Consider the following 19731-nt stretch of genomic DNA (forward strand, 5'->3'; position numbering starts at 1 on the left):
TTATCCCAAGTTTTCAAATTCAATATGGAAGGAATATCATTCTGATAGTGTAGTACACAATGTAGTGTACGATGAGGAAAAACTTGCATTCCACATCTACCCAACCAGAAGTTATGATGAGTTCTCAACTGTCCACAGAGCAGCTGAGGAGGATGCTTTAGGTTCACCCATAGTCTTAATTGACCATTAGGTTTAGCTTTCACGGGATGTGATGACCCATGATAAACCGAGACCAGGAAGAAGAAAAATTATGACTAAAAGGACTTTTTTTAATTTCATTTTTGTCTGTATAAAACTAACTAAATAAAAAAAATACTATGAACAGAGGTTTAATATTTTAAACAAAATGTGCTAGAGGTTCACCATATCTTAATCTTAAATTAGCTCCTAAAAATTTTGCTTGAATAAGCAAAGTGTCTGCCCTGGGACCATGATCACCTGAAACCTATTGAGCTCTGTAGCAGAAATAGAGCTCCAAAGTCAGCTAAAATGACCACTTTCTGCGGCCTTTGGTGTTGTTTGAAAGCTACTGAAGAACTCTTTTTAACAATTATAATGTGGTTGTGTAACCGTATAACATATAATGTGTGTTGGTCATTTCAATTCGGAGCTTTCAAGCTATCGGACTTCACAAATGCGGAACTCGCAGGCTCTCCATTAAAGAATGTGATCACGTGACCAGTTGGCTCTCTATATATTTTAACTCTATGGTTTGCACAGATTGGGGCCTCTGGTGTTCAACCAGTGCAACTGCATAACATGCATAATTAATAGAACGCTGATTTGCAGTATGTGCACAGTTCCACAATGTACAGTCACATTTGTACATGATCACGATATGATTGCGATATGATCGCACATCCCGATGCATCGTGTCAGGATGTATCAATACACCCCTAGCAGATATAGCTAATAATGCCTGGGGGTATAGATGATTTAGTTTGCTGACAGGAAGTAGGTTTTATATGTAGCAAGAGCCTCATACTTATGTGTGTATGTGCAAATTCCATATATTCCCAAGTTCACCAAATACACCTGACCCTTTAATGCACAGTACTAGAGTATATGTAAAACACATAAACCAACAGGAATTTGCTACTGAGAGAAAAAAGGCAGTACAGAATGGTTCACAATGGAACTGAACAAAACCCTATAAGGGAGCTTAGCAGCGTTTTTCTGTCTTCACTGCTAAAATCGATTGTGGGTAAATTCCATCAGCCGTTTGACCGGCATTTTTTCCTCATGTTTCACCTCTTTTGTCAAGTGGAATCTCTGCCATCTGCCTCTCTATGTGTAGCTGTTTGGCCCATCTAATCATTCGCATGGTGCAAGTCGAAGTGTGTGTCTGTTTGTTCCATAGCCTAGGTAATGTGTCTTGCTCTTGAGAATGAACAATGAACAATGACTTTTTTGAAATAACACACCTCCTTGTGATTATTATTTAAGTATTAATTAAAGCCTTTTCAAGTCAATAATGCCCAGCTCATTTTAACACATCTCTGGGTGCTGCTAGACATGTGTCACTATTCTGGTTGTTTTTAAATTAATAGAAACCAACGAATAACAGCCTTTTTACCTATGAATGAAAATGTCACTACAATTTTCTTTGACATTTAATCTCGGCCTGCGTGCTATGGCTAACCTGAGCATATTGTCAGAATGTTGGCATATTTGTGTTTTCTTCTTGGTAGCACAGCTTTTGAAATTGAATAGATATGATTTGCTCTAACATTATGATTCTGCAATACATATGCAGTCGTGATTGTACTGCATGGCTCTGAGTCCAAATTAAAGAGAAATAAAGTCAAGATTAAGAACTAAAACCATTAAATCCTTTCTGAGGTCAAGCTTTTACTTCAACTATTTAGCCTTATTCCTGTTTTCTAGAAGAAGGAATTACTTCTTGGCAAACTTCGTGCATGTGAAAAGAATAGACAACACGAACAATATTTTTATAAAACACTTGCACAAGACCAAGACCATATTTAGCAAGACCAATGCCATGACAAGTGCCATGACAATACCAAGACAAGACCAAGTATAAATATCAATAAGTCTAAGATAAATCCAAGTCAATATCCATATATATATATATATATATATATATATATATATATATATATATATATATATATATATATATATATATATATATATTTAATGAAATACAAAATTATCATTGAATTATCATAACATTGAATCTTTTTTTCTACTGTCTTTCACATATGTATATAGTAAGTATGTGAAATTTTATACCAAACAACATTGTTTAAATTGATATTGATCTGAATCTCCTGTTCACACACTATTTGTTTCATTTTCGGCATTGTATCCTTTAACACCCAAAATCAGTCAGGCATTTTGCTATTTAACCATATTTTTACCTGAGGTACTGTAAGTACTCAGTACTTTGGAGTTGTACTGTAAAAGAGTTACTGTATGTACTAGGTACTGTATGTCAATTAAGCCATTTATGAGGCATTATCTTAATTATATCTCAGTGTTAAAAGGACAAATGTACTAAGGAAAAACAGGTAACATCACCAAAATAAAAATATAAGAACACCAAGTAAATCATTAATAAGCTGTTAATGTTGGCAAATTACTGTCTAATATCTGATCGAGATAAGCATATGTGATCTTAATGAATCAGGTTTTGTTGCTGCAGAAAGTAGGGTATGACTGAGATAATAAAAAAAAGCTAGCATACGGGTGTGTAGAATAGCTTATAGTGGTAGGGGAATATCTCAGACCATCTGGCTGCGCTAATATCTTTCTAAACTCCAATATCAACCTGAAAACTTTGCCTGGATGATATTTTGGGTAACTGCGAATATCCTCTCAGTGAACACACTTGGGAGTGGAAAAGTGCTCTCGAGCTTAGGCCCAGGTGTGTATTTTGTGTATGTGCAAGGATGAGAGAGGGTGGGTAAGAGAGAGAGAGAGAGAGAGAGAAGAAGAGAGAAAGAGTGCGTGCCTGTGTGTGTGAGAGAGAGACAGACAGAGACAGAGAGAGAGAGAGAGAATGAATCAGGACAAAATATTGAGATGTTCCTGTGAAAATCTCTGTTGGTGTTCTCCCCTACCACACGCGGCCAGGCAGAAAGCAATCTCCAGATCCCTTACTTCACACTATTCTATTCATTATCTCAGTCTTCAGTGGAGTGCAGACACTATTTTTAAAGGTCCATCTTCCAGACTTTACCTTTCCTTACAACAGTAATTCAGTAACGTAAAGTAAGTAAAGTAAAGTTTGTAATTATAATTTAATTTTGTTACTTTAGCATTTTCTCTTCACTCTAATACCCTCAGCAGCATTGTAGGATTAGAAATCTATACAAAACTCTGATTCATGGCCGTGTCTGTACATATACCGGAAAGGATATATATGCATATATGAATTTGTATATGATACATATGTCAAAGATACACTATATGGACAAAGTATGTGGACACCCCTCCTAATTATTGAGTTCCAGTGTTTCTGCCGCACCCATTGCTAACAGGTGCATAAAATCAAGCTCATAGCCATGCAATCTCCATAGACAAACATTGGCTGTAGAGATGTACTGAAGAGCTTGGTCACTTTAAACCTGTCACTGTCACAGGATGCCATCTTTGCCACAACTCAGTCTGTGAAATTTCTGCCCCGCTAGATCTGCCCCGATCAAGTGCTATTATTGTGAAATGGAAGCTTCCAGGTGCAGCAACAGCTCAGCTAGGATGCAGTAAACCACACAAACTCACAGAGTGGGGCTGAGTGCTGAAGCACGTAAAAAATGATCTATCCTCTGTTGCATCACTCACTACAGCCTTCCAAACAGTCAGAATTTACTGAACCATCACAAAGATCATACATTTGTTGAATATATGTTTTATATATTTATATCTGATATAAAGAAATGTATATGAATTTTCCCATATTAATGTTGATATCAGCTGGTTAGCTTGTACATGACTGTATGTTCAAGCAGCAATGTCCGTGCATCGCAAACCTGCTGTGGTGTGATGGCTCATTCTGTGATAATATAGAAAGCACATGATGTTCAGAATGAACTAGTCACCTAATGCTAACTAGATAATAAGCTTTGGTTGAAGGGAAAAGTGCAGCTCTGCTCTAATTTCACACTGTAGGCACCACCATACAGACTTTCCCTAAGGCCCTGTGCATCCCCCTGCTAGCTCTGGCTAGCTAGCTAAAATATAGTGTAAAGAACTAAACTTTAACACCTGATCATGATCAGACATCGAGTTGACTCAGTGTCGTCCAACATAAATGCAAAACTCATCAACGCCTCCTGATATTTGCTAACATGAGTTCTGTAGCTAACTATCGGCTGACTGTCATCAACCACTAGCTTCCAAATAAATGCCTGCACCAAAACCTTTATCAGTCCTGAAACCTTTTCCCCTTTTATGGCGTAAAGTTTTCTCTCACTCCCATTTGTTTACGCTCTCTCGCTTTCTCTCTCCCCTGATTGGCTGCCGGCCGTCACCATGTAGTAGTTTTCATGCCTAATTTTGAGGCGTTATGCTGGTTAAGGTATCCAAGCTGGTATATGATGTACTAATACAAATTTCATGCCAATTCCGACCCAACACTCCGCTGACACAGTACTGACTGTGAATTACTATTATAGGATCATCAGGACCAATCACAGAAGCTCAGGAACATCAGATTATAGATTATTTTTCTGTCTCCTGACTCAGTAATCATGTTTTACTCATTTAAAAATTCCTAGTTTCATGAATCTGTTTTGCATTGGATTTCGATAGCAACATTTAAAAAAAAATGGCCATCCATGAATCACATGAAGTATGTGCATTTTTTTGAATTATAAAAATATTAATGTTGTTCTATAAACATGAGCTTCTTTTTATAAATGTTTCATAAATTATAAGCAAACATCAAAGTCATGTAGTTAAGACAAGAACAAGCTCACTGCATTATTACTTCTCTTTTTTAATCTTTTTGATAGTAGGTTCCCCAACAGCTTTTCTACTTTTTTTATTTTTTCTGCTAATTAATTTTTTTTTTTATTTCTAGAGTTTCCATTTTTGTTTTGTTCTGCACAAATTCAAAATCTACAGTTGGATGGAAACCACACTTCTTTCTCACCTTCTCCCACCATTAGCTCTGTCTTAACTCCTGGCCCAGCAGTCTGAGCTTGATGACTGCTCTAATTTGCAGAGTCTATAGCTCGGCCTGCTGGGAAATGGGTTTGGCTGTCATTGCAGCACTGTGCTGTCTTTAGGGATGACTGCTGGCTTGTGTGGCGAGGTTGGTGTGAGAGCATCTCACACAGCTCATCACTAAAGATCATCGTCTGCAGAGTGGAAACACCAACACTGAGCCTCAGCTGGGAAAATAAATCCAAGGTGATAAGGAAAGTCTCCTCGAAAGGCTTGTGCCTCATGACTTGCTAATGTTATTTGGTATTGGTGTTGCAGTGGTGTTGGAAATGCCAATTTCTCGAGCCATATTTGGTTTAAAATATTGAAGTACCATGAAAATATCAAGTAACTGCCCTTATAGAATTTAAAGTGAAGGACTGATATTGAGTTATAGTGTATAAAACATTATAGTGTATAATCTAAACACTATACCAATTCACCTTAATGCATCTTATTTTTAAAACATGCAGGTATAAGATAGCAACACTATTTAAAGTATACCAACACTGGACCTTCATAACACATTTATAAGTATTGCTTTAATATTTTATAAAGCAATAGTGGAGGATTTATGTAAGGCTTATGTCAAAACCTGTGAGAAAGCATAAAGGTTTTTTTGTCTTACCATGAAAGAGAGAAGAGAAAAGAAACCTTAGTGGACACAGTTTTTTCTGAAAATATTTTTTTTCTGAAAACTAAAGGCTTCCCTGTAATATGTTTCCATTTTGCTAAGCACAAGTTATAGCATTTTTAAGTATAGTATCGAATTACAAGTGAAATAGCTCAGGCTTGTGTAAATTTCTTTACAGCATCTATCTATCCTGCAACATGAATAAAACCTGACCTTCACTGTGTGAGGAAATTACACTTAACTAGTGAGGTTTAATACATCTTTAGGCATACTGACTGCATTTAGCACTGTGGTTTTTAAACTGGTGCCTTACCTGACATGATCTTTGCAGGAGTTGCCAGTTTAGTGTAACAGTAGAAGCACCTGTTGAGCACAATGGCCCAGTAGTACGCCATTAATTTTGCAACTACAAATTTAATGAATTTTGATTGTAGACTTTTCCAAGTTTTATGAAATTACAATAAAATATTTTTAGGTATTTAAGTTTACTAGACAGGATGAGACATGACTATCACCTTCTATAAGACTACGCCTTCTATAAAAAACAAACAAATACAACAAAATAAAATATACTTCATGTCCTGTATACATATTTAGAAACTTTATTCTACACATTTTAGTAAAACGTCTCACAAAAGTTTAACTTAGTTAGCCGCTCAGTTTGTGAGCTTGGCTAATTTGGCGCTCTTTCTTATGGACCCTAAGGATTGTGGTTCATGAGTGTGGGATTCTCTTTTATTGATGTAAATATATAAATATATATATATATATATATATATATATATATATATATATATATATATATATATATATATATATATTTTAATATATAATCTTTTTGGTAATCATTGTAAAACAAGAAGTTATCTTGATAAAAACACTATACTTGTGAAATTGCTGATAAATCAAGCTCACAGCTGACTTATGAACTCCTGCTAAGTAACTTCAGTTTAGCGACCAAGTGACCGTGTGGTAACACAACTCGTATATAAATACAGGAACATGACTGTAACATTATATCTTCATACTATCAAGGGTGGAAAGTCAAAAACAAGGTATGTGTTTTATCTTTTTTAACTTTTGACATTTTATCTCAGTAACTTAATGAATGAAGAGTAGCGCTGGTGATATCAACGTCCGGTTTTCATACTGATTTTAAAGCTATATTTGAGAAACTGAAAGTGTCCCCTTGTGGATGTATTATGTCAAAAACACCTGTATTGTAATCCTTTGAGATAGAGGGAAAAGTTGGAGACAAAATTATTAACAATATGTATTGGAATTACACTGATAAATGTGGTAACCATGCGGTTCAGCTGCCAGTTAAAGCGCTAGATAAGATTATAAACTAACTAGACACAATTCCATGTCATTTTGGTGAATATTTCTTTGGTTTCTTGAAGTTGATGTGATAATGTATGTTATAATACCTGACTTTTTTGCAAAAAGTCTTCTTTTACCCTCAATAAAAATTGCAGATGAGCCAGTCGACTTATGAATGTGGCATGACTGACAGTTATGTAGGTGTTTTGAACTGTCCAATATTAACTGACTCTCGTTGAAGCCCTGCCCCCTTTCCTCCATCTCACATTATTAATCACTCGTCTCAATTTTCTTGCTGAAAAGATGTGACCTTACCTTTTGTCAAGGTAAACAGACAAAGTTTATTAATGTGAAATAAAATCTATCAGTATATGTTTGACTTAACACATAACAGTTAGACATCTAATGTTACCTCACAGGTTTTATATGCTTTTCATAATTGTTGAGCATTGCTTTATAAAAGATTAATGTAGTGCTTATGGATGCGTTATAAAGGTCCTATAGCTATAGCTGCTATTCAAATAAAGTATTAGGATCCCTTGCAGTCTGAAAAACTGAGCCCTTTGATGTTCAGATTATCATATTATGAAAAAATACAAGCACAAAGATTAGAAGAAAAAAGAAAGAAAAATTAATTTGGTTATTGTTTTGACATTGTTGAACTCTGAAGCCATGGATTTGCCACAAAGACAAAGCCTGCTGAAAGCATGTTGTGAATAAAGGTGTCGCAAGTTCATCCCACGGCATTTCTTTGCTTTGATTCCTCACAAATCCAACTTTTGACTGAAGGATGAAAAGGGATGAGACAGAACTGTAACACATCTGATTCCTTCAAATAGTGCTGAACAATTGAGATGAATTGGCAGTGAGCTAGTGAGCGCTTTATCTCTGTAAATATTAGCAGTCAGCACCTGGTGTGTGGAGAAAGCAGGGAGCTGTCAAGCTACAAATTGAATTGAAGATGTATATCAACAGAAGGCCCTACGTGCAGTCCTAAACAATCAGAGCACAGCAAGGCGAAAGCATCCCCATTATTGGATGTGCTACAATGCTAATAGACATGGAGAGCTCTAACCTCAAGCAACATTTTATATATCCTTTCAAATTATCTATCAGTATGCAAAAATGATGATTTCTGTCTATTTGTAATAGATAATAAATCAAAACTGTTTAGGATAATGGCCATCTGAAGCCTCCAGGTGCAACGACTCTACCTGTCATATTGTTTTAAAATTTCAAGTTGAATGCTTAGCTTATTCAGAACTGTTCAGAGTTCTTCAACGCCATTTCCTCTCCACAGCTATAAAACATTCTTAGTAGGTGAAAGAAAAAAAAAACACTTACCATAGAGGTGTTGTAAATTCTTTGGCAAGTCATAGGCCATTCAACCATGAGTTCTGCTCTGAAATGAAAGTGATAAAAGGGTTATGATGTTTTATAGTGACAAGTCTTTGGACATTAAAAATGTAAGAATCTATATAATAGTATCTATGTAATAGATTTTGAGGGTGGAGTTTTCTGCTTCTGAAATTCCTTCTTTGCTTCTGTATATTAATGCATTACATTAGTGGATGAGGCTTAAAAAAATTATCTTATACCATATATCTGCTGTTAAGTTGGAGTTTGGTGAGACAAGTCATTTACTCCTTAGACACACTAACTTAACTTAACTATAAAAGTGTAATAATAATCAGAATATAATAATAAGCAGAAAAAACCTGAAACTGAATGAAAAAAAAAGAAAAGCTCTTATTCCAGTAAAGCAGTAATGAAGACCTTCACACCACACACAAAAGACCTTCAGATTCAGAGAGAAAAACTTATAAGCAACAGTTGCATCAATTTTTGAACATGAAGATATACTCTTAGGTGCAGTGTTTAGTCTGTTTAAATCGAACCCTGGTGTGTTTTCCTCTTTGGTACGGTTCATTTGCGTAGGTGAGAATACAGCAATCAAACTCAGGTGCGAACCAAAACAACTGGTCCGAGACCATCACCGCGAGGCGGTCTTGGTACAGCTCCAATCAAACACTAGCACAGTTTGATTGCTCTGAGAAAGCAATTCAATTCTGAATTGGCCTGAATACAGGAAGTGAACCAAACATGTATTGGGTGTGTATTGGGTTGCGGATGACATTTTTTCTGTAGATGTGAGCTGATAAACTGAGCTGCGAGGCGCAAACTGAGCCAGAAAAGAGAAAATAAACAGTAGATGCGATACACAAATTGCGATACACAAATTAAAAATGGTAATTTCTATAATTATTTAGTAATATATTGAGTGTGGCTATGTTTTCTCCATGCTCGAGTGATTATGATTATGATTTCTACACACACTTGACAGAGGTTTGTTTAATTTGCTCCATTGTCATATTTTTGACCAATGAATGAAGATGTTTTAAGCATACATTTTCAGCCTTAGACGATCCTCAGCCAACATTGTATTGCTTTTTGGTTCATTTAATTATGTGCAGTGAGAAAACAAACCAAACCAATTAGCAAACAAACCAAAAGTAGGTGTGAAAGAGTCCTTAGTGTAAAAGAGCCTGAGCTCTGTGCAAACAAAGCCATGAATCTGACGCTACTGAAGTTTTATTCTCAGCCTCAAAAGCTCCACCCACAGCTCACAGAGTGTCTGATATCTTTTTTGTACCATAATGCTTTTTTTGTAGCATAATTCTCCAATCTAATTGGTCAGAAGTTGTTGATTAATTTACTTTTACAGCATGGCTCTGATAGTAGTGTAATTGAAATGATAGGTTTATATTACATAAGAGGGATAAAAGACTTCAGGATGTGCTGCGTCATACCATCTCGTTGTTGATTATTTTATTATAACAGCATGACCTTTCATGTTTTATCACTTACATATCACTTAGCTGGACACAAGCTTCAGAATCTTCAAGTTTAGAATCTGGGACAATGAGCTTTCTTCAGAGAACGATTCTTGCCATTGTGTCATTCATGTCAAGATTATTCACAAATTCCTAGTTCCAATCATATTTTCTTATGGAAATATCTCATTCATAACTTTCTTATAAAGTGTAAATATGATATCAGAGGTATGAACCTTATTTTCACTGCAGCAATGACAATTGAACCATTAGGTGCAGCAGCTTGTTAGACTTCAACTGTGTGAACGCAGATGTGGAGGTGTAGATATTCTAGCCATCCAGATCACACCAGATCAAAACTCACATTTTACAGACACACAATCATTGTGTGACCTTATTACTATAAATTTATATGTTTTGTTCTTTCATAACCCAGATAGAATCTTATAAAACTAAGGTCACAATTTTTAAAGCACTGTTAACAGAAATATCATGGACATATGAAGGGGGAAAAATCACTGAAAATGAGAAGCAAAAGCAAACAAACAACAAATTGATTTTTTTTTTTTTTTACCTTTTTATCATGCAGATAAACTTTTTTTTTTTTTTTTTTTTTTTACATTTGCATCTATTTCATATTTCATGATATCAAGTATTCTCTTTTCTGCTCCATAGATTCACACATAATAACAGCAGGAAATTTCTGAAGTGCTATCAGACCTTTCATCTTCTTCTTTTTCCCTGCTGCCCAGGTGTAGCATCACTGCTATTGCTTGGGTGCTGTGTCAAAACACATGTTCATTAGTCACCACTCTCCCTAGGTCCTTGTTATTTTTCCATGCCTTGATCTTGGTTGGATTCACATTATGGCAGTGACCTGCAAGGCATTAGCACAGTGTGTTCCTGAGACAAACTAATGACTGTTGTTGACAAAGCCTGAAAAAAGAGACTTACATTTGCTGGTCAGTATATTCATTAAAAAGTTCATTAAATTTGTGCATGGAGTCAAAAAATTAGTAAAGAGATTCACATACACAGACGTCCACAGGTCATATTTTATTTATGCTATGCAATTTGCTACTTTATTTACAAAAAAAAAAAGTGGTCCAATAGTGTTACACTTTGCAATTTTTAATGGGTCTTGGTAGTGACAGTACCTTCAATTTTACAGCTGAATTAGACTGACCCTACTTTCACACTAGCAAGAGATACAGTGACAGATGACCACCTGTTTTCTACACATGTGAAAATAGTGAAAATAATGAGTGAAAAAAATAGTGAAAAAAATGAGTGAAAATAGCTAGTACAGTTAGCTTGCTTTGCTAATCTTTGCCAACATAGCTAGTCCAAAGCCTAGCATGTAACATGTAACTTAAACTTAAATATGTTTTTTAACAAAAGTGGTTTGTATAAATTATATATTGGGCTGTAGCCGATACATTTTGCCTACTACTGTTTCCCATCTAAATTACAATAAATGCTGAACGGTGCACACAAGCAACAACAGTAGCGGTAGCTACACACCCACAAAAGACAAACTACAAGCGATATGAGTGACGTGTCACTTGCTACTGTAAACTGTAAGGTGAGTTTGCCTTCCAGTGAGTGGTTTTGATTGTTAAAATCTACAATGCTGGATTTGTTTCTCGATTACGTAATGGAGGAAGATGAGCACTGCCAACAATACATGTTTGTTCAAGGATGCATTCTTTTGTCTTCATTGTGAGCACATGCACATATATTAGCACATGTAAACCCAATTTCTCTATATGTCCTGGCTCCGCCCACAGCCACTCCCATTCTCACACGTTCTAGAACTTTCTCAGTTATAAATGCTTAGGAAATGATTACAACACTTTACACATTACATTCTAGAAATTTCTAAACACAAATTTACAAGCATGACATATTAACATCATAATTTAGTCCTGAACTTTTCACCAACAGAACACATTGGGTCCACGTTGAGATTATTTATATACTTGTTTCTTACTTATTGAAGTTTGGATTAAACCCATCGAATTTAAGTGACTGGAACTCAATAATGAATATAATAATGTATAATGAAGTAAGAATTTAGAAAAAAAAAAAAATACAGGCAACCTGGCCATCCATCATGGACCCTTGGGGTAGAACCATTGTTTTACTTCATAACCATAAACACAAATCATTAGTACTGTGAATTATTTTTAGCCACAAATCTCATCTTAACCAAAAAAATAGGTTTGTGGCCAGCATATTATATCTGAAATATTGCACTTGCACTACACACATAACCCGTACAGTAAGGAAATTCCATATTGTAATAGTACAAGAGAGGCTTTGAAAGGCTCTCTTGTTATATGAATAATTTTGCAGAACAAAACAACTGTCTCTTAGTACTGTCTCTGTCTGATTTTGCCCTTTTTACTCTCTGTCTTACAGACTAGGCAAGCACTGCCAAAACCTCTGTGTCTTAAAGACATTTTTGACAAAGCTGCTAAAAGACATGATGCGGGGAAGTATCACTGGCGCCGCCACTGCTCCAATGAGATAAATGCTCCTAACTAAATTAAGCCTTAAATGATTTCATGAGATGGGCATTGAAAGTTGCAGAAAAGATACAAACAAGGTTTCTTAGATGCTCTATTGCTCAGCTCGTTCTCCTTGTGGACAAGAACAAGAGCCGCTCAGGGAGACTCAGATACTGGTGCCAAGTATCCACACCCCAAAGCACATTGCCTAACAAGCTTAAAAGAGGATAGAAGGCTACACTTTGTAGTATTGATTCAGGAGGTGATCATTTAAACTGTAATTGAATTCTAATTGAAGGAACTTACTGAATTGTAAACAGGGGAATATTAAACAGGCTGGAGATAGTACAAAGAGCACTAAAAAGGTTCCTCTTAGCTCAGTCTTTGGTTGAGGAAATCTTAAACGTTTCAGGTACAACCCTACAACTGTGGGTTTCCTTTCCAGAAGAAAAAGTTCCAGCTAGAACCCATTTAGACACCTAGCATTGATGAACCCTTTTCCCTTAACACACAGGGAGAAAATTATAGCCTTTATAAAGCTTTTTAGGAGTACTAAATAATTTGTCGTAAAGAAACCAGCCATATGAGACAATAATCCTATAACTTTACAGCTTCTTTGTTCTATATGCTTGTCTTTCGATTGAACCTAAATATAGGACATGCTATCAAAATCTAGTAACATAAAGCGTACAAGTGAATTGTAACCTGTTAAAACAAGCCTTATGACATGTTTTCATTGGACTGTGTGGTACTATAACAAATCCATGGTCCCACATTCTAACATTATTTTTATTGATGAATGGCCAATATTGTAACTATACCCATGCTGAATTTGTTAGTCTTTAAGTCAAGCGTGTCGAATAGGACAATATGAGTGTACCCAGAAAGGGTGAAGAGCTTCTTGTTCTAGAATCATCATATATTGTCACTCGTCAGAAGCCACCATTTTGAAAACACCACAGCTGGGTCCCAGATTGCACACCATGGTACTGAAAAAGATGCAAAAATAGTGCACTAGAAAAAGGGGGGGAAGCATTAGCAACGCAGGCTTTGGGAAGCTATGCCATTCATCTTCTACATACCCCACTGATACCAAGAGCTAATAAATCTGTCAGAGAACCACCATACCTTGTAACATCATAGAGCTAATAAAACAAAGTCTTCTGCATAACAAAGATCTGTATAGCTAGACTGATTTTATGAATCTTAATGAGAATGAAACCATGAATCACAGGGGCAAATATGTAGATCCATCCAAGGCTCAGGTGAACACTAAAGGATGAGTAATAGACATAAAATGAAGATTATAGAATGTCTAGGCAACAGAAATGGCAGAAATGAATGTAATTCTACATTTGAAATCATTTACTGTACAACTAAGATGTTTTTTTTTTTTGTTTTTTTTTTTTTTGTTTGTTTTTTTAAATAGTGTCCCACTAAGTATGGTACCATACTTATTATAAACTTGAAAACAAATCCATAAATAAATCTACAATGTACTACAGTTTATTGGGAATGATAGCATGCCATGGCCACCTCACGGTTACAGGGTCCCTGGTTGGATACTGCACTTGGGTTACTGTCCCCATTGAGTTTCTGTGTATGTTGTCTCCCCATGGGTTTCCTCCAGGTTCTCTGGTTTCCTCCAACCTCCCAAAAATATACCAGTAGTTGGACTGGTGACTCTAAATTGTAATAGTTTTGAATGTGTGTGTGCATGCATGGTGCCCTGCGACGGTGTGGTGTGCCATCCAGGGTTTATTCTCACACCAGTGTTCCCAAGCTAGGTTCTGGATCCACCACAAACCTGACAAGGATAAAATGGTTACTGAAGATGACTCAATAAATGAATGTTAGCATGCAGTGTAGAACATACCAGCTACCTAGAATGGCTTTTGTACCAGACTATACAGCACTGAGGTTTTTCTATAATATCTGATAACATTTGCATCATCCATCTAGCCATCCATCCATTTTCTGTACAACTTATCGTACACAGGGTCGCGGGGAGCCTGGAGCCTATCCTGGGTGACTCGGGGCACAAGGCGGGGGACACCCTGGACAGGGTGCCAGCTCATTACAGGGCACACACATTCACACACCCATTCACACACTGCAGACACATTTGCATCATGTACAGTGGAAATGTGGAAAGTCCCAGTTGGTTGGCTACATCCACATAAAACCAATTGCTAGGTGAAAGGTCGATCAAACATTAAAGCTTCTACTTTGTTGCAGATGTCATTATAACATTTTCATGACACTTTCATCATTTCAAGGAAATGATGTCACCACCCCATAATCTCCAGGGAAGAACTCCCACTTACCTGGATGCAATGGGAACAGACGCAGGTACTCAACAGGGCACTAGTTCCTGGTGCAAATTAGTACTGGAATCATGTCACTTTAAAGCAGTACAAGTACTAGTATTTGAATGACCTCAAGAAAACATAGTAAGATTAAAATTTTTGAAAATCAATCCAGGTTTTTCACAAGGAAAGTCAAAGAACCCTGTGAAAGAAAAATAAAGTCTTCAGAGACATATTAGATATATCCTAAAAGACTCTTTTCCAGTGGAAGATTTTTAAAAGAAACTGCCGTCTCCTGCTACAGTCACTGATCACACTCATGCTCAAGAGTGTGCATTTGTCGACTGGTACAAAGCGTCTGTCATTGATATGCTTGTACAATAAAACAAAACCACTCATCCTCAACAAAGTGGCTGAATTCATGTTAGGTTAAGAGCATCACCTTGGAGGACAAGAGCAAGGAAACAATCTCGATGATGATAGCTTGTCACTGAGTAAAATGTTGGCAGCACTGAGGAGCATACAAGCAAGAGAAGTGTGTTGGGAAACAAGGCAAACAAGGACTCTGGCTTAGGTGGTGCAGGGAAAATGACAGGTTACAAGTGATGATAATAGACATTTTTGTACTTTAGCATCATATAACCTGAATCTGTGCAGCAAGTTTGTATCGTCAGATCAGGATGAGGTCATTTATACACAAAAACTAGCAGCTGAACAACTGAATTCATGTGACTATTCAGGGATAGACAAATCATACATTCATTATCTAGTCTGCTGGTCGAGTAAAAGCTCCAGTGCGCTGCCCAGTGCCATGATTTGGTTACCCAGAAACCTAACTGAATAGGCTAACAAAGCGGTAGCTAACATAATGTAGTAACGTATGGAGAGCTAGTTAGCTAGTCATGTGCATTAATACAGATTAAGGGAAATAAAGTTTGTAATGTATCATGGTTGTGATACCCTTTGAGCTGTGGTGTTTTCTCGTCACTAGCTGGCACTTTGGCTATCAATACGACTAACTGCAAGGATACAGCGTGTAGTAGGTGTAGGAAAAAACTTTATTTTCCTCAGCATTTCCACATACCTTCATGTCTATAATTCTGGAAGGATCATCTGTTATCCATGCATGCTAGTAAAAACCATTCTGCGGTCAGCCAGATCGCTGCTCAGCCAATGTGTGTAGCGCAGATGTAATAACAATATTTTTCTTTTTCTTGTTGTTAAACCTACTTGTCCTACTTATAAATCTGCTTGTCCCAGGCACCTGGGCTATTGATTTGTCGAAAGCCTGAAATTCATTCTTCAACCTTCACATAATTAACATTCAGGGACAGAATGCCCTCAAATATCTTGTCTTTGTCTTGCCCAGAATGTTCCGGCCCACTCGGTATGGAAGGAGGCATCATCTCCAACCAGCAGATCACCGCCTCCTCCACCCACCGTGCTCTCTTCGGTCTGCAGAAGTGGTACCCCTACTTCGCCCGACTCAACAAAAAGGGACTGGTGAACGCCTGGACGGCTGCCGAAAATGACAGATGGCCCTGGATCCAGGTAACAGATGCATAAAATGACACTGGACATGGACAAAGCTGTGTCATCACTGAACGGAAATGAAAGTTTAGGATGTGCTTTTATTGAAAAGTTTTAACTTAGGTTATGGTTAGGGGAAAACTAATAGTAGCTTTTCTTATAATATTGTTGTGCATTAAAGTGCTCTTGTTTATTGAAATGCATATGAATTTGAATTTGAATGAATATATTTGGTGAGGTGTAACACTTAGGCTGCCTACAGATGATCAGAATAAAAATGCTTTGCGCAGGTAAAACCATTGTTTCTGCAAGGCAACACCGCCTTGGTCAGCATGCACCACTTGGATTTGATGCCTTGATGCCTTGATGCCTTGGCGCTATTTCACACTAACCTTTTCAAAGCGCAACCAATAAGATGATCCCTCATATATGACATAATTATATTGTGTGTCTCAATATCAACTATTTAACATAACCTTCAAGACATATTAATCTTCTCTAGCAGGACAGTAAACTTGTTTTTATCCAATCTAAAGTAGGTGTGGAATCACCCATAATGCCTCCACAGCTCTCGGATGAGTTTAAACCTGCTGTTAGATTGTCGAGACAATAAAGTCTCATGCGCCTATTTTCCTGTCCTCTCAACTTCTCTAATGGATGACCAAAGCCTTTTTTTCCCTTGTGATTTATAGATACATGCTGGATTTAGAAACATGCAGAAGTGGGTTGGCTCTATAAATGATCTATGTTTTCAAAAGCACCTTGATGATGTAGCACTGCTTCAAACGCACAGTAAAAACGCTTATCGGTCATACAGTGCACTTATCTTTGCAGAATGAAGCTCAAAAACACTGATAATATGTAGGCACCCTTATATGAAGCAACTTAGATATGGACCAGTATGTACATTGTATTCATTACTGCTTCGCTTCTGAAGCCTAGAGCATATCATTCCCTTGTTGTGAATTTGGTTGGCCTGGACAGCATTTCTGCCAGTGCTTACAAAACCTTACAATGCAATCCTTTTCATTTCATTTTTCATACAAAATTCAGAGTGTGTTTTCTGACTGCGTGAACGTTGTCAGTGCATCTCTGTGAGTTGATTGATCGATAGTGATGTTGTGGAACTTACAACGCAACATATCAATGCATATCATTGCTATGCCACAGTCTCTCCTCTAGATCATTTGGTATTCTTTGAAACTATCTGCAGTAGTGAACATTTGATTGATATGCTAGACAATCACAGTGGAGAGAAGTCTCACTCCATTTACTTTCATTTCCACAATGAGTGGCGCCCTGTGAAACTCTGATTCATTCCTTAAACACATCCTTGTAAAATGCACAGTTACTGAATATCCTTGATTGAATGAGAGTTTTCTGTATAATACTTTGTCTCCATGGCACTGCATGAAACAGTTTGACATAAAAGTGATCAATTTAAAGGGAATTGGCACTAAAGTTCTGCGCTCATTAAAGCTTGATTTTTTTTTTTTACTTGAATCTTCTGTTGTTTTCTTTTTTCTTAGGTCTTTATGTTAAAGCAAACTTTAGATGACTACAACATGAACATATATTATTCTATTATTATTATTAACTATTACAGTTAAAGTCTTGGGCAACACTATGATTTTAATTTAGTTTTCCATCAACTCCTTAAACTCCCAGACACATATTTCTCCCTCCTGTAATTGCACTCTTTTCCTTTTAGTTTCCATGTACTTACTGAATGTATAGTAGTTAGTGAGTTATATGCTTTAAGATGAATAACTGTATAATACGCCAGGATTTTAAGGGGTTAAAAAAATGCATTTATAAAATTTTGATTTTCATTTTTAGTGAAGAGAAAGGTTGTCCACTACTTACTACTTACTTTCTCTAAACACTAATGATTGTTAAGTGATTCTGAAACATTCATCCAATTTTAAGAGTGCACTTCTTAGATGCCAAAAACGTATTATTAGACACAGTCTGGCTGTTCATATTCATTTTGGGGCATTTTATTTTTTGACAAGACACAAGAGGCAGACTAAGAAAGGATTAATGCAGAAAAGGCTGTTTTCAAAGCAAGAAGACAAGCCTCAGAGCTAAATGTCAGTGACTTAAATGTAATCATTTCAGCTGATTTGTTATGACCTCCTGATGCCATTTGACCACTAAACTAATGCAGCTTTAAAATCTTAGTCTAGTTAAAGACTTTTTATGTGTTTAAAAGGTAGCAAGGCCAGGCAATCATAACACAAACCTTTCAAGAACTTCGAGTTTTGATTTTTATGGACTATGCACACAGCTAGGGGTTGCACGAAGTGCCACAGTCAGGCTTGTGGAAGAAAGAGGGGAAAGAGGAGGAAATGAAAGAAAGAAGGAACATCAAGTACTTATGATGTTTGTCTGGCTTTAATGATGCCATATGGGAGAGTGTTCGATGCTTTGGAACAGCGCACCATGTGAATTGTGGGAGAATGGGTAGGCAGTAATTGCAGTATGACAAGATAAATAGGAAAATCCTGTGCACACTATGGGTTAAAGTATAAGACACTAGTTATGTGTGTCTGTTTTTCTGTCCGGATTTCTTAGGGTGCTTTCACAACTATTAATTCATTTGCTTGAGTCTGAATCAGAGCAAAAGTGATATTTTTTATCACACTGCACATAATTAAACGAACCAAAAAATACCCAAACATATTAGCTGAGGGGTGAATAGGGCTGATGTACTCATATTTATTGATCCGAAACACAGAGATGGAAAAATGTAAACAAACTTTTGCTAAGTGCATGTACAAATCATAAAAACCCCCAGAGCACAGAGAACACAGAACTTCTGAGACCACATTGAAAATCTGGGATTTTTTTTAATTGGAAGTAAACAGAAGGTTTTAGAATTTTGAAATATTTAAAACGAACAAAATAAATGTTCAATATCTTGAATATTTAATATTCAAGATTCTGCACTATTTCTAGGTCCCTATTTAAATGTAGGCAAATTTGTGATATTGACCATTGTGATATTATCTGCTTTGTACAAGGGCAGATTTTCTTCATGCCTAATCTCTTCTTCTGAAGAACGTGTTTTGAGGACACTCTGATGGCTTTGATCTAAAATGGATCATTAGGTTTTGCACAAACTTGTGGGTCCATGCCAGCTCAAGTGCACAGTGTCATTACATCAAAAAGGGGACATGCCAAATACTAACAAACTGAAATTCATGTAAATATTTCAAAGATTCTACTTTTCACTAAAGTTGTTGTCAATAATATAATTTGTAATGAAAACTGAATGCAAAATAGAAGCATTTTCACTAGTGCTCTCAGACTTTTGGACTCCGCTGTATAAATAACTAGTTTAAAGTATTTCGTGTAAAACATCCAGCGTTTATTTTTGTTTGTCTGTCCAGTTATTCAGAACTCACCGCATT

The 19731-nt window shown here is 36.5% G+C and overlaps 1 protein-coding gene across 2 annotated transcripts in view; it reads left to right on the forward strand.

Annotated features, from left to right (window-relative positions):
- Nucleotides 1–19731, forward strand: part of edil3a (EGF-like repeats and discoidin I-like domains 3a) — a 181204-nt gene that overhangs the window by 113774 nt on the left and 47699 nt on the right. For both annotated transcript variants that reach the window (XM_026931547.3, XM_026931546.3), the window contains exon 5: nucleotides 16155–16336. In XM_026931547.3, the coding sequence (XP_026787348.2) occupies nucleotides 16155–16336 (182 nt within the window). The remainder of the gene's footprint in view (nucleotides 1–16154; nucleotides 16337–19731) is intronic.

Source organism: Pangasianodon hypophthalmus, chromosome 24 (genome assembly GCF_027358585.1).
Source record: "Pangasianodon hypophthalmus isolate fPanHyp1 chromosome 24, fPanHyp1.pri, whole genome shotgun sequence".
NCBI classification, from domain to species: Eukaryota; Metazoa; Chordata; class Actinopteri; order Siluriformes; family Pangasiidae; genus Pangasianodon; species Pangasianodon hypophthalmus.